Here is a 12,814-nt window from a genome sequence, read left to right as displayed (position 1 = left end):
GAAAAAAGTCTGAAAAATAGCAGGCCTAATAATACAAAACTACATAAATACATGGCCCATCAACTCAATTATTGAAACCAATAGTAACTTGGCTTCAGAAAAATAGACAAGATATGAAAAAAGCATTGAGATAGTACATTCTTGAAAGGACAAACCGATATATATCTAGTTTCTTAGTGGCCAGTGCAGTCATGTCTTAAGACCAGGTGTATGAAAAGGTTCAATCAACTGAATATGATGATTTTATTTCTTTCTCAATCAGTCCCTTTGTATAGTTTACAATATTTGCTTTAATCACAAAATTTACATTTTGTGAATGAATCAGCAATATGTTTAGAAAGGTAGATTGGACATCACCTTCAAACTAATTAACAGAAATCAAAATAAAAAATGTACATGATCTTTCCTTTTTTACGCTTATAGGATATAAGAATTCTCGAGTCTAGGATTGCTAGAAGCATAAACAACAGGAGTAGCAACAATTTTTTATACAAGAGCATCGTGGTACCTTCGGACATCTAGGTCGACAACAGCATGTGCTGCACTTGCTGCATGAACAAGTGCAAGAGCACGAACAATCTGGGCAAGAAGGACCTTCGCATTCGCAACAATTGCTGCATGAGCCCTTTTTAGAGCATTGGAAGCAGGTGCACGGCCAGCAACAGCATGGCAAGCAGGAAGTTGAGCAACTAGGGCAACTGGGGCAAGTTGGGCAACTTGAACACTTCGGCATTGAACAACAGGCACATGGATTGCAATTACATATATTACAGGAGCAGGAGCAGCAATCTGGTTTTCTTAGACGAGGACAGCATCCACAACAGCAGCACATCCATGACAGACTGAAGCAAGACTTCCCGCTGCATTTACACAGATTCCAAGCTAAGTAACGACACGGGGGATATGATTTGATGCTGATGTTATCTAAAATTTGCACTTGGTCTGATTTTAAATGAACCAGATTCTTTTCTGTTCACTGCGATTTTGTATACTTTTGTTTTTCAAATTGACCTTATAATAGGTGCACATGTATGGTTTAGTTGCGTCCTCACGGTGCCAATTAAGTGTCTGGCACCAATGATTCACACATGATATTTTACTAGCAAGACCAAACAGAGGACTGATAACCATCTTATATATCATTACAAATGCAATAATAAGTATGTATCAAAATAAACAGATAATTGTGAAAACAAAGCCTCAAGCCTGAAAAATAAAAGTAATGTCACGACTTTTATTGATGGGAAGTACTCAAATGCACGATAAAGAAGTGACTCAAAAAAAAATCAACTTGGAATGACAAGTACAAGGCATGAAAATTATAACTCGAATGGTCATACAACAGGGTTCTCTATAAATTATAATCCTTAAAAAATAAAACTTTTGGCATTTAAGGGGATTTGACTACTATATAAAATAAGTGTTCTTCTAAGTTTTGATATAGCGATGCTACCAATTGATTTGATTGTGAAAAAACAAATTACAAGCTGCGTTTTGTAGACACATATACATAAACTTCTATCTATATGTTATACTATTAAATTAGCAGGTCCAGCATCTACTATCATAGAATTTACACATTACTCACAACCAGCTTTTGATGGAGATCATAAATAAAAAATCACATGCTAAACTTATGAGGGGATTTACTGATCCAATCAGATGTAAGATGTAATAACCAAATATTCTATTGGGATATCCATTTCCTGTTGTGTAGCCAATCCAGTATCGGCTCAGTTTGAACACTATTGCATATATCTATACTAAATTCAACTACCAACCTGAAAGTTAAAAATGATAAAGTACTACTCCAAGTCATATTAATAACTTCCCTGCATTATTATGCTATCCTTAATTAGTCACAGATTTGCTTATTTTCCGAGCTTGCAAGCTCTACAGTCCAACATGCTCTATGGTCTCGTGTTCCACAGAGGAACACTACATTTAAAATACTCTAGAAGTCGAGTTTCCAAGTAAGGTAACATCTAGAATATATACACTTTTGTTGTATATATAAATTAGGATTACGGGTAACATTGGAGTATATTATATGACATGCCTTAATTTTCACCAATAAAAGAATCCTCCAACCTAAGGAAATGAATAGATTTGTTTTAATTCATCCTACTTGTGCATAGTTAAATGATAATAATATAGTTAAATGATAATATACAACCAAAAACCAAGAAAGAAACATCAGTTACGGAAATATATATATGAGCATACCAGAGCCACTTCCAGAAGCGACGAGACCTACGAATTTTTCGGCTTCTGCACACATGAACAAAGAATTAAAGAAGGCAACATATATTTACAAAATGCTTATTTTATACCAACAAATATAATTTTCTTACTTGGTAACTAGTGGATCAGAATTTGCCATGACATAATCGGCAACCCTGCAAGTTGTTAAGTGCAGGTAACACATTGTAAAAACTATACATATAACATCAGTAGCTTTAAATAGTGAAGCATAATGTACAAAGAACAGATGACAAATGTATATAACAAATTTGAGATCAACTACGCACTCTTTACAGGAACGTGAAGCAGGTTGGATGCGTCCAACAGTTTTCAATTCCTCCTGAAAGGATATACATATTGCAAAATAAATCTTCACGAAAACAATCAATCTCCGAACTAATGAACAAGAAAACAATATCAAGCTGATTATAATATATCGAATCCTCCTTTCAAGCAGTCTACAGGGGGTAGACTTCAGCAATTTTTAATTTTTTTTATGCAAAATGCAATAGTTATACACACTATGCAATTGCAGACCACCGGACTGTTAAGCTAGTAAATTTTTCCCCGTATTAGTATTGTAACAACAACCACCTCAACTGGCCAACTTAATTTCAACAGTCATGGAATAGAAATGATCCAAAGTGCAGGGGAAGTCTAGGTGACTGAGAAGAGACATCTTTGTAAAACTATACAAAGACTTAGAATTTGTCCAGTTCTCAACCTTAACATAAACATTTAATAATTTCCTAGGAAAGATAATAATACACCATACAACAATAGAGTCCTGCTTTAGTAAATGCTAATATTCAAATTTAGCATCATAATCACATCAACATCTGAAAATTTCCTATTTAACCACGTATTAGTTTTAGGCCAGAAAGGGAAACAAAAAACATACATAATATTTACAGCAGAAACAGATGGGCTCAATTTAGGTAACTAGGGAGTATAATATAAAAGTCCAAGCAAGTCTAACACACATTTTGTCATCAAGACAGTGAGATATATATATATATATAATAGGACACTGCTTAACTTGCAGGAGAGCAAGAAAAATTCAAAGTTGCAGTAAAGGGCATGATCAGAGGAAAGAATAATGAGACTCAAATCAAAAGCAAAAGACTGCCATCCCCTTATAGATATAAGTCTGATTACTTGCTCCAAATTGGGTATTTTACTGCACTAGCAGTTTCTAAAAACATGTTTTCAGAGTTCAAATTTGGCAGTGTGATGGGCACATTGTAAAATAAAAGTAAAACAAACAATAACTAAACAAGATATAGATAGATAGCCCAAAATGGTAAAGATAATAAGTAAAACAAAACATCAAACAGCCAAGTTAGTTATAAATGTTCGAGGTAAACGGGCAACAAACTGCACGGCAAGACTTGGAATGTCGAAAAAGATGTAGAATAAATTAGATACCTCGAGAAAACCAATCTCTCTTTCAAGCATTTGAACTCTAGCAAACTCTCTTCTCTTTCCATACAAATCTGGATAAGGTGGAGGAGATTTAGGAAGAGGAGGTGGCAGTGATGGAAGTGTGGAAGTTTCCCTCTTAGCACCTTCCATTTTGTATTCAGAAATGTTGCTTACACTTTTTTACTCTTAACAGAGTTAATGTCACTCAATGCTGCACTAGTTATACATACATGTGTATGTTACAACATATGTATATGTACTAATGTAATGTGGGTATCAGTGTGTGTATAGTGAACATCAGTAGTACTGTTTACTAAAAACAGTAAAAAGTATTTAAGGAGTAAAGGTAAAGAGACTGAAAGAGTGCAGTACAGGAGAGAGAGAGAGAGAGAGAGAGAGAGAGAGAGAGAGAGTATTGAGATTAGGTATGAAAATGAGCATCAGAAGGAAAAGAGAGAAGACAGGAGAAATAATAATTACTGACACTCTCTCTGCCGCCTGATTATCAGAGCAGAGGGAGGGGGCTAGCAGATAGCAATGAATCTAATACTTAATGAAAACTGATTTTAAATTATTACTGGCTGCTGATTAAAAAAAAGAAAAATATTGGGTCAGATTAATACTATAATTAAACCTTGATTATTGAAGATTTCAAAATCTAATAATTACATTTATTGAGATTATTATTTATTTTGTACATTAAAATTATATTGTTTAATCGAAATATTTATTTACATTTAAACCTTCATAAATGAATATATTCGGAGCGAAAAAATTTATTTTTTTAACGAGATTATTCTTTTATAAAGGTTAAAAATACATTATTTATATTGTATCAGGATTCTGGAAAAATTATTTATTTAACTAGATTATTAGTTTATCTCATTCATTCATCGAGCTAGTGTATTAAGTTTTCACTTGAATAGAGTTTAAAATGTGGCAGAAAAATAAGGAATTTAAAGGGAGAATTAAAAACCCATCAGGAAAGTTGGTAAAATAATAAAAGAGTATTGTTAAAACGTGAAATAAAGTAGAAAGTAAAAGAATAGATGAAGAGGCATTAAACAAAAAGGAGTACTTTGGGTGGGTAAATTAATAAATAAGGGCATAAAAGAAGAGTAAATATTGATGCCAAATGGTGTAGTGAGTAGACAAGACTTTGAGGTTTTTTATGAGTAAAGAAAGAGAAGGCAGGAGAGTACAAACAATAACTGCATAGGAAGTGTAAAAAAGGGTGGTTTGGTTAGCAAAATGATCAGTAAACATTTGGGACACTCAGTTTTGTACACTTGATTTTGGGCATAATAAGTTGGTTTGGTGCAAGGATCAGACTGAGTTCAAAAGTGTGTGTGTTTTTAGTGAGAGAGAGAGAGAGAGACTGGGAGAGAGGGACAGGGAGAGGGAGAGAGAGATATAGAGAGAGTGAGAGGGGGAGAGAGAGAGAGAGAGAGACTGGGAGAGATATAGAGAGAGGGAGGGAGGGAGAGAGCGAGAGAGAGAGAGAGAGAGAGAGAGAGAGGATGGTGGAGGATGGGAGGGGGGCCATGACCCATGGGTGGTGGAAGATGGCAGTGTTGACAGAGAGGGTGAAATGAAATGCTCGACGTCGTACCTCAGACCGCACGTGACTGTCCAGTAAGAGAGAGAGAGAGAAAAGAGACACTGTGTGAAGTCTTTTTTTAGATTTTACTTTCCTGCCTTCCACGGTATTCAAAATCTTTATGCCATAATCTTAAAAGAAGCTTCAATAAAATTGTTTTACACATGATTGTAAATTAATCCCATTGTAAATTAATCCCATTGTAAATTGCCAAACTTGAAATCAATCAAACTCATATTTACACAAGTAAGAGCATCTCAAGGTGGATAAAAATTCTTAGTTAAAAATATATCATTAATAAATTTTAATAAGTTTCAAAAATATTATAGAAATTGTGTAAAGAATAATTTACTTTAATGGTGTATTTATGTTAGCTAAAATGTTAGTAAACCTCCATATATTGGTCATATTTGTCAAACATCTGCATAACTGTAGGTAAATTATACATAATTATTTTATCATATCGAAATTGTGTATTCTATTATAATAACTTAAAATGATATAAAAATATACTATTCTTAAAATATAGTCAATTATTATAACAAGCTCCACCGGAATAAATCAGCTAACGGGTTCGACAAATTTTACATAATTACTATTTTATGTCATTTTTGCCGATCACACCACTTTAGCCAATACCATTGGAGATGCTCACGAAAGCACTTTTTCACCCTTTCATATATCAGGGGATTTCGCTTGTAAAATAAAATGTTCCATCCTAATGGATTCGGGTCCATAACCATGGGTTTCAATGCACGAGATCTTGTAGCACTTACCAATGAGGCCTTATCGATTAGTATTATACAGAAGAAATCAATTATAGACACTAATACAATTAGATCCGCTTTTCATAGACAAACTTGGGATTTGCGATCCCAGGTAAGATCGGTTCAGGATTATGGGATCCTTTTCTATCAGATAGGAAGGGTTGTAGCACAAAATGTACTTCTAAGTAATTGCCCCATAGATCCTATATCTATCTATATTAAGAAGAAATCATGTAACGAAGGGGATTCCTATTTGTACAAATGGTACTTCGAACTTGGAACTAGCATGAAGAAATTAACGATACTTCTTTATCTTTTGAGTTGTTCCGCCGGATCGGTCGCTCAAGATCTTTGGTCTTTACCCGGACCCGATGAAAAAAATTAGCATCTCCGTCCAGACCCTTAACTAAAAAATTCATGTGACATATCATAATTATAATTATAGAGATTATTTAAAAATAGTATGTTTCTCCAATGGTATAAAACCATTTGCTAAAATTTTAGATAATTCACTGATGTTGGTCAATATTTGTTGAACCTGTGTAGACCCAAATCATTTGATTACCATGCTAATATATATAACAAATAAAATAATAATTACATATTATTTTTAAAATATAGCCAATTTCACTGAAATACAATCTCTTACAGGTTCAGTAAAATTTTAGATAAACAGTATTTTAATTATTTAGCCAATCATTATAGCGCACAGATGCTCTAACGATATGCTATCTTTAACTAGCACTACTAGAAAAACGGGATCAGACATCGGTTCAGAACCGATGTTAAAAAAAATCTGAACCGATGTCTTCGCGTGTGATGTTAAATGTCATTAGCTTTTGACATCGGTTAACAGCCGATGTCTATTACAGTGCTATACATCGGTTTTAAGATTAAATGTGATGTCTTTGCAACAAATTTCAGCTTATATTACATTATTTTAAGGTGAATATGAGTATATTATGAGGTATTTATCCATTAAAACATGAAACCTACAAGCTCTAAAAGCCATTTATTAAAATTCTTTCGAACAAACCGATGTGAAATGCTAGATCAGACATCGGTTAGATAAGTTGGTCGATGTGAAATGTTTAATCAGACATCGGTTAAATTAGCCCCCGATGTGAAATGATGGATAAGACATGGGTGTTCTTCAGGAAACCGATGTTAAATCTTTTTGTTTAACATCAGTCAGTTTCTCTAACCGATGTTATTTGACTTAAAATACATTGAGTTTCTTTTCAGAACCGATGTCAAATGACTATTTCACATCAGTTTTTTTAGTTCTTTTTCATTTAATATTATTTTACCTGATGTCTTTCTTATATTTTTTACATCGTTTTATATTTACCAATGTGATGTTAATATTTTGTATATTGCATGCCATCCTGATACTGTTCACATCCAATGAACCAATTACATTTACAAACAAAAAAAATACCAAACAATGCAATATAAACATAAGCTACCATTATCTGCAATAGAATTCAATTGCAAGTTCATGAATCACATCAATACAAAGAATTTCTACATAAATCTCACGAAAGTATACTAACTATCAAGCATATCAATGGCTCACATAAGACTTCGTGAGCAGTTATTCTCTGTTTAGGAGACCTGTCAAGCATCTTCCTTATTAGATCTTTTGCACCGTCTGAAATCGATGGCCATGGTTCACATTTAAAATTTATATTTCCTTTCAAAATCGCTCTGAAGATTCCAGAGTCGGTTTCTGCCAAAAATTATACGAACAAAGAGGAATATCATCAACTGCCACAATTACTACACACAGGTAAAAACTCTTAAGCTCAACATGTGATACTTTTAACTCCTAATAACTGCCCAGAAAGGAGGAACTCCACATAGTAAAATATATAGAATAACGCCAGCACTCCATACGTCAACTTCAGGTCCATAATATTTATGCAACACCTCAGGCGCAACATAATAAGGACTTCCAACAACTTCTGTAAGATACTGACCTGGTTACAAGAAAAACATGATGAGTATAGAAATAGTAAGTAATAATTACTTTATAATGTCTTACCTAGTAAAAGAAGGACTCAGATCACAGATATTAAGATGGATCATGTTATAGCATACTGTCAATTTGAATGAGATAGTCTGAAACTTAACAGGTGTCTTGTTTCTAATTCTGTGAATAATATTACATCTCAAAAAATTGGAATAGAATTTTGTCTTCTTAATTCATCGCTATTGTAAAAACTAACACTGTTAAGGTTAGCAGCTGTTTGAGTACATTGACATGACCCAATCTTGCCACATATATGTCACTAGAACTTTCCTTGATTACTGAAGCATTACAAATCTTCCTTAAGATAGGAGCAAAACAATCTCAGGCCATATTTTTAAAGAATTTTCTCTCTCACCAGTAAGATATGCCAGAACATGTGCCACACACTTAGGTAGAAATTAATTCCTCTGAAAGTTTTGGTGTCACTGTCAAAGTCACATCGCCAAATGATTCTTCTTGCTGTACATCAACAAGGCCGCTATTCTTTAAAACCTGAGGTAAACGATAGATATCAGACATAACCTTTTCGAAACATTAAAATTAATACTTGAAACTCATAATTCCCAACGATTACCAAATCAATTAACTGATAAGTAGTTGACTTCAAAGCCCTCTATATATTTTAGTTTTGTTACCTACATTAATTATGAATTTTGAAATTGAGAGAATTCAACTCCGAATTCAAGATCAAAAACGCTAAAGCTGCAGTAGGAACAAATTAGCAAAAGTTATAAACTTACTCCATCATCAGAATTCCTCAGCTCTGGAGCATCAGGACCAGAAGTGTCCTCAACAACTGCTCGTCCATTAAACAACATTAATGGTGTTACGTTGTCAGACCTGGGTGTAACAGTGTATGCTTCCAGGTCGGATATGTCGCCACAGGTTGCCTCTGCCTGATCCGACAATAAGCTGGTATCATTGCCAAAGGAAGGAACGGAGTCTTGTCCTCCAGTAGGGGAAGGCACCAATCTGCTGGGAGAAGACAAAACAAAATTTGAAGACTGAGTAGTTAAATAAGGTTTTTCAGAAATAAAGTCTGTCCGAAAAGCCTGACAAAGGTCACTTCCCAACCCTGAACATAAAAAAAGACATCCATTTAGAGATCTAATTAAAAGATGCCCAACAAATTTAAGTGAAGAAACTAAAAAAAGGGAGCCACCAGTCAACAAAGGTTCAAAAAAGATTGCATCTTTTTTTAGCCTCTTGTTCAACCTCCAGCTGGCAAGAGCATCTCGGGGGCGTTCCTTTTTGGTACGGAGTATGCCACTGCAATCAATAATCCTCTTCTTCATAAGCCTGAAACACATAAAACAAAACCAAAAAAAGAGTTAAAAGAACTGTTTTCAACTATTTTGAAAGCAAAACATGGACAATACTTGTTGCTTAATATTGTTATGTGATCATAATGATGACTTTGGATCCTTTGCTCCGGCATTGTTTGCTGAGGTGGTGGAGTTGAATGGATCTCTAATGTAGGTGATTTATGGCCTGCAGTTGAAGGAAACAACATGACTTCTTTATAAAACAATTTGGATCATTAAAGTAGATTATTTTGAAAATTTTGAACTTACTATAGACATTATCAGAGTTTAAAAATTCGAGATCCTGCTCTGACATGACAGAAGTCGGTTGTTGGTGTTGCTGAGGTGGAGGAGAAACTGCAGGAACCAACTCATCAGCTAGAGTATCGGCTTCTGTTTGTTCCATTATTTCTTCCATTAATTCCCAATCTGGTTCCAATCTGTCTTCACTTTGGTCTTCTCGGAATAGATCATTTTCAGGAAAATACTGAAGGGAAGCATCGCGCCTGATTTCAGTTCCCGGGTAACTTATAGAACCGTGGTTGTCACTTAGCAAATCAAGCCTCTCCTGATTAGAAGGATCAGGTTGTTCAGCACTGCTAGTTGCACCCACACGAGGGACAGAATAATCTGGGGAGCTTATAGAATTTCTTGCATTCTGTATTGAAACAAAATTACTAATTGCAAAACTTAATTATATAGATCAATACTAGAAATTTAAGGATATGTAAATAGTGGTACCTGATCAAAAGAAATAACCATATCTTGTCCTATCAGATTGTGATGATCTATAAAATGACAAATTTTTTAGTCGATATATTGCATCAATAATAATTATTCAATGACACAAAAAATGTATTATCTGAGTATGCAAGCATATATACATCCTCATCACCTTCAAGAGTTATCTCTCTGGGGTCCTTTCGATGATTACTTTGTAAGCTGATTAACAACAATTAATCAGGTTCTGATAGATCACTAAAGATGCATCTATGCAAAAGAGTCTAGTGCTTCTCTGGAAAGACCATTCATCGCCAAACCAACAATCATGGCACTCCAGGCCAACACGGATTTTATGGAAATGTCGTCAAATGACTTCATAGCTTCATCTGGAGCACCACACTTGCTGTACATATCCATTAAAGCTACTTCAACTTCCTCCCCCATGATGTTCTATTTCTTCATGATAGAATGAACTGATTCACCTAAATTCACTGCACCTGCAAAGCCACAAACAGCTAGAAGACTACTTATTGTTATTCTATCATGCCTGATATCTGCTAATATCATCTCTTTAAACAACTCCAAAGATCTTGTGAAGTTCTTGTTTTCAACATACCCTGCAATCATACAGTTCCACGAAACCACATCTTTCTCTGGCGCTCTTCTAAACAAAACTTCAGCAGCAGCTAAATCATTCCCCGCAATGAATTCATTAAGCATCACATTCCAGGCAGTTACATCCTTTTCAGGCATTCGATCAAAGAACACACTGGCACTTTCCCAATCACCTTTCTGCATATAGCCCTCTATCATAGACATCCATGAAAAAATCGTCTTCATGTCAATCCCATCAAACTATTTCTCAGCCGAATCCATATCTCCAGACTTAACATACATATTCAGCAACCCATTTCCCAGATTCTCCGAAACCTGCAGATCTTTCTTCACTATATACAAATGAATCAGCAATGTTAATAATGCTCTGCATAAACAGGGATTTTGTAGCATCATCTTTTTGTCAAAATCATATAAGGTATTTAACAAGAGTGTGAATGTTTTGAGGCGTATCTGTAATAGAATCAGCAAGCAAAAGAGAATTAACCTTTTGTGTTTTATTTGACACATCTGGACCAAGACGTAACCATGCCGAGTACACAAGAGATTCATGAATGGTAACATGTGGAGAATGGATATCGTTCTGTTCACAATAACCACTGACACGAGCAAAAGTTGCTTGGTTCTTTGGATAACCTGAAATGCTAATACTTCCTTCGATATACCCTCCGGTTTTTCTTCCCACTAATACATCCATCAACATGGTCTTTCCAGCACCACTCACTCCCACTAATGCTGTCAAAACACCAGGCCTGAATGCACCACTCACATCTCATAGCAATTGGAGACGGTGCTCTGTGATTCCTTGACTCTTCATTTCCTGAACAAACGAATGGTTTTACTGTGAGAATCGTTGACCACCATATGTTCTGCTCTCATAGAAAAACAGCATATTATAATATCAATTTAAAGGACATGTGACTTACAGGAGGCATATCAACATAGTAATTCACATTTTCAAATGCAAGTGAGAGGGGCTTGAAAGGAACCATCATTCCTCTTCTGTTATCTTTATCAGAAGTGAAGTTTGTGTGACTTGGAGTGTTCCGTACACTCATATCTACACATGTGGTAGTTCGCCAGCTAGTATTGACATCTCACTATAATAATATTAGCAAAAAGGAAATACCAGTCAAAATGTTGAATGTATTAAGAGACTTGGTTACATGTAATATCATACCTTTATTCAAAGGAGTTGTAGACGCTGTGCTCCTGTCAGTAGACTTGTTCTTTTTCTTAGTGTTGGCATCCTTATCAACAACAGACTTGGAACTTTCAAAGGGTGCATTCTTATGGTACAAACATCCAGCCACCACCCACACATCAAAGGAAAAACACCAAGTTACAACAGTCCAAATGACATAGCTCCCAATGATAAAAGCATAGAGATCTAATACAAAAAATATAGAGTTAAATGTGTTATTAACACCTAAACTTAATAGTAGAACATAATAGAATAAACAAAATTGAACATACAAATATAAATATACACCGACAGATCTATATAAATACACAATGGATGTAAATAAAGTTAAAAGAGAGATATATGTTACCGATTGAAGGTTGGTTTCAAGCTCCAAAGCTTCAGGCCTATAAACAAAAGCTTCATTAAAATCAAAACGTAAAATTTTGAAATAAATTTAAAATTGACATACATAATCAAACCAAATATTTGCTTTCTCGGCTCGATTTTAAGCTACTAAATTAAATAATACTAACAATTTCTAGCCCGATTTATGACGGAAAACTCCTTCCCTTTCTTCAAAGCATCGTCAATCGCTTTCACCATGGCCGAAATCTAACCTTTACCAATCAATTTTACATAAATTGAAGCTTCCATCAAGATATAGATAGGGAGACGGAAGAGAGTGGAGAAAGAGAGAGACAAATCTCGATTCAGTGATTTGGTATTAGGTTTAAATTAGGTTTACAAGAAAGTAGCGGTAAGAAAGGAGACAGAGAGAGATAGAAAGAGAGAGAGAGGGAGAGAGAGAGAGAGAGAGAGAGCTGAAGGAGATGAAGTTCGATATTTGAGAGAGAGAATTAGGGTTTTTGAGATAGAGCGGTGGTCTGAGAGAGAGACAGCAAAGAGAGAGAGCCG

General features: G+C 34.8%; 1 protein-coding gene across 1 annotated transcript; it reads right to left on the bottom strand.

Annotated features, from left to right (window-relative positions):
- Nucleotides 1-209: 209 nt before the first annotated feature.
- Nucleotides 210-4,194, bottom strand: LOC141676998 (uncharacterized). The gene is made up of 5 exons (XM_074482729.1): nucleotides 3,673-4,194; nucleotides 2,532-2,584; nucleotides 2,355-2,399; nucleotides 2,227-2,271; nucleotides 210-860 (listed from the first exon to the last, which is right to left on the bottom strand). The coding sequence occupies exons 1-5, from the start codon at nucleotides 3,817-3,819 to the stop codon at nucleotides 452-454; spliced, it is 699 nt and encodes a 232-aa protein (XP_074338830.1). The 5' UTR covers nucleotides 3,820-4,194; the 3' UTR covers nucleotides 210-451.
- Nucleotides 4,195-12,814: the final 8,620 nt, after the last annotated feature.

This window comes from Apium graveolens, chromosome 8 (assembly GCF_009905375.1).
Source record: "Apium graveolens cultivar Ventura chromosome 8, ASM990537v1, whole genome shotgun sequence".
Lineage (NCBI taxonomy): Eukaryota > Viridiplantae > Streptophyta > Magnoliopsida > Apiales > Apiaceae > Apium > Apium graveolens.
The sequence above is the reverse complement of the archived record's forward strand: the minus strand, read 5'-3'. Positions and strand labels throughout refer to the sequence as shown.

What these genes read in the sequence shown, in the direction of transcription:
- LOC141676998 (XM_074482729.1), bottom strand. Translation starts at nt 3,819, where the DNA reads ATGGAAGGTGCTAAGAGGGAAACTTCCACACTTCCATCACTGCCACCT. An exon ending in GAGAGATTGGTTTTCTCGAG is followed by an intron (nt 2,585 to 3,672) that starts GTATCTAATTTA and finishes ATATCCTTTCAG; the next exon opens with GAGGAATTGAAAACTGTTGG. An exon ending in GCTTCACGTTCCTGTAAAGA is followed by an intron (nt 2,400 to 2,531) that starts GTGCGTAGTTGA and finishes AACAACTTGCAG; the next exon opens with GGTTGCCGATTATGTCATGG.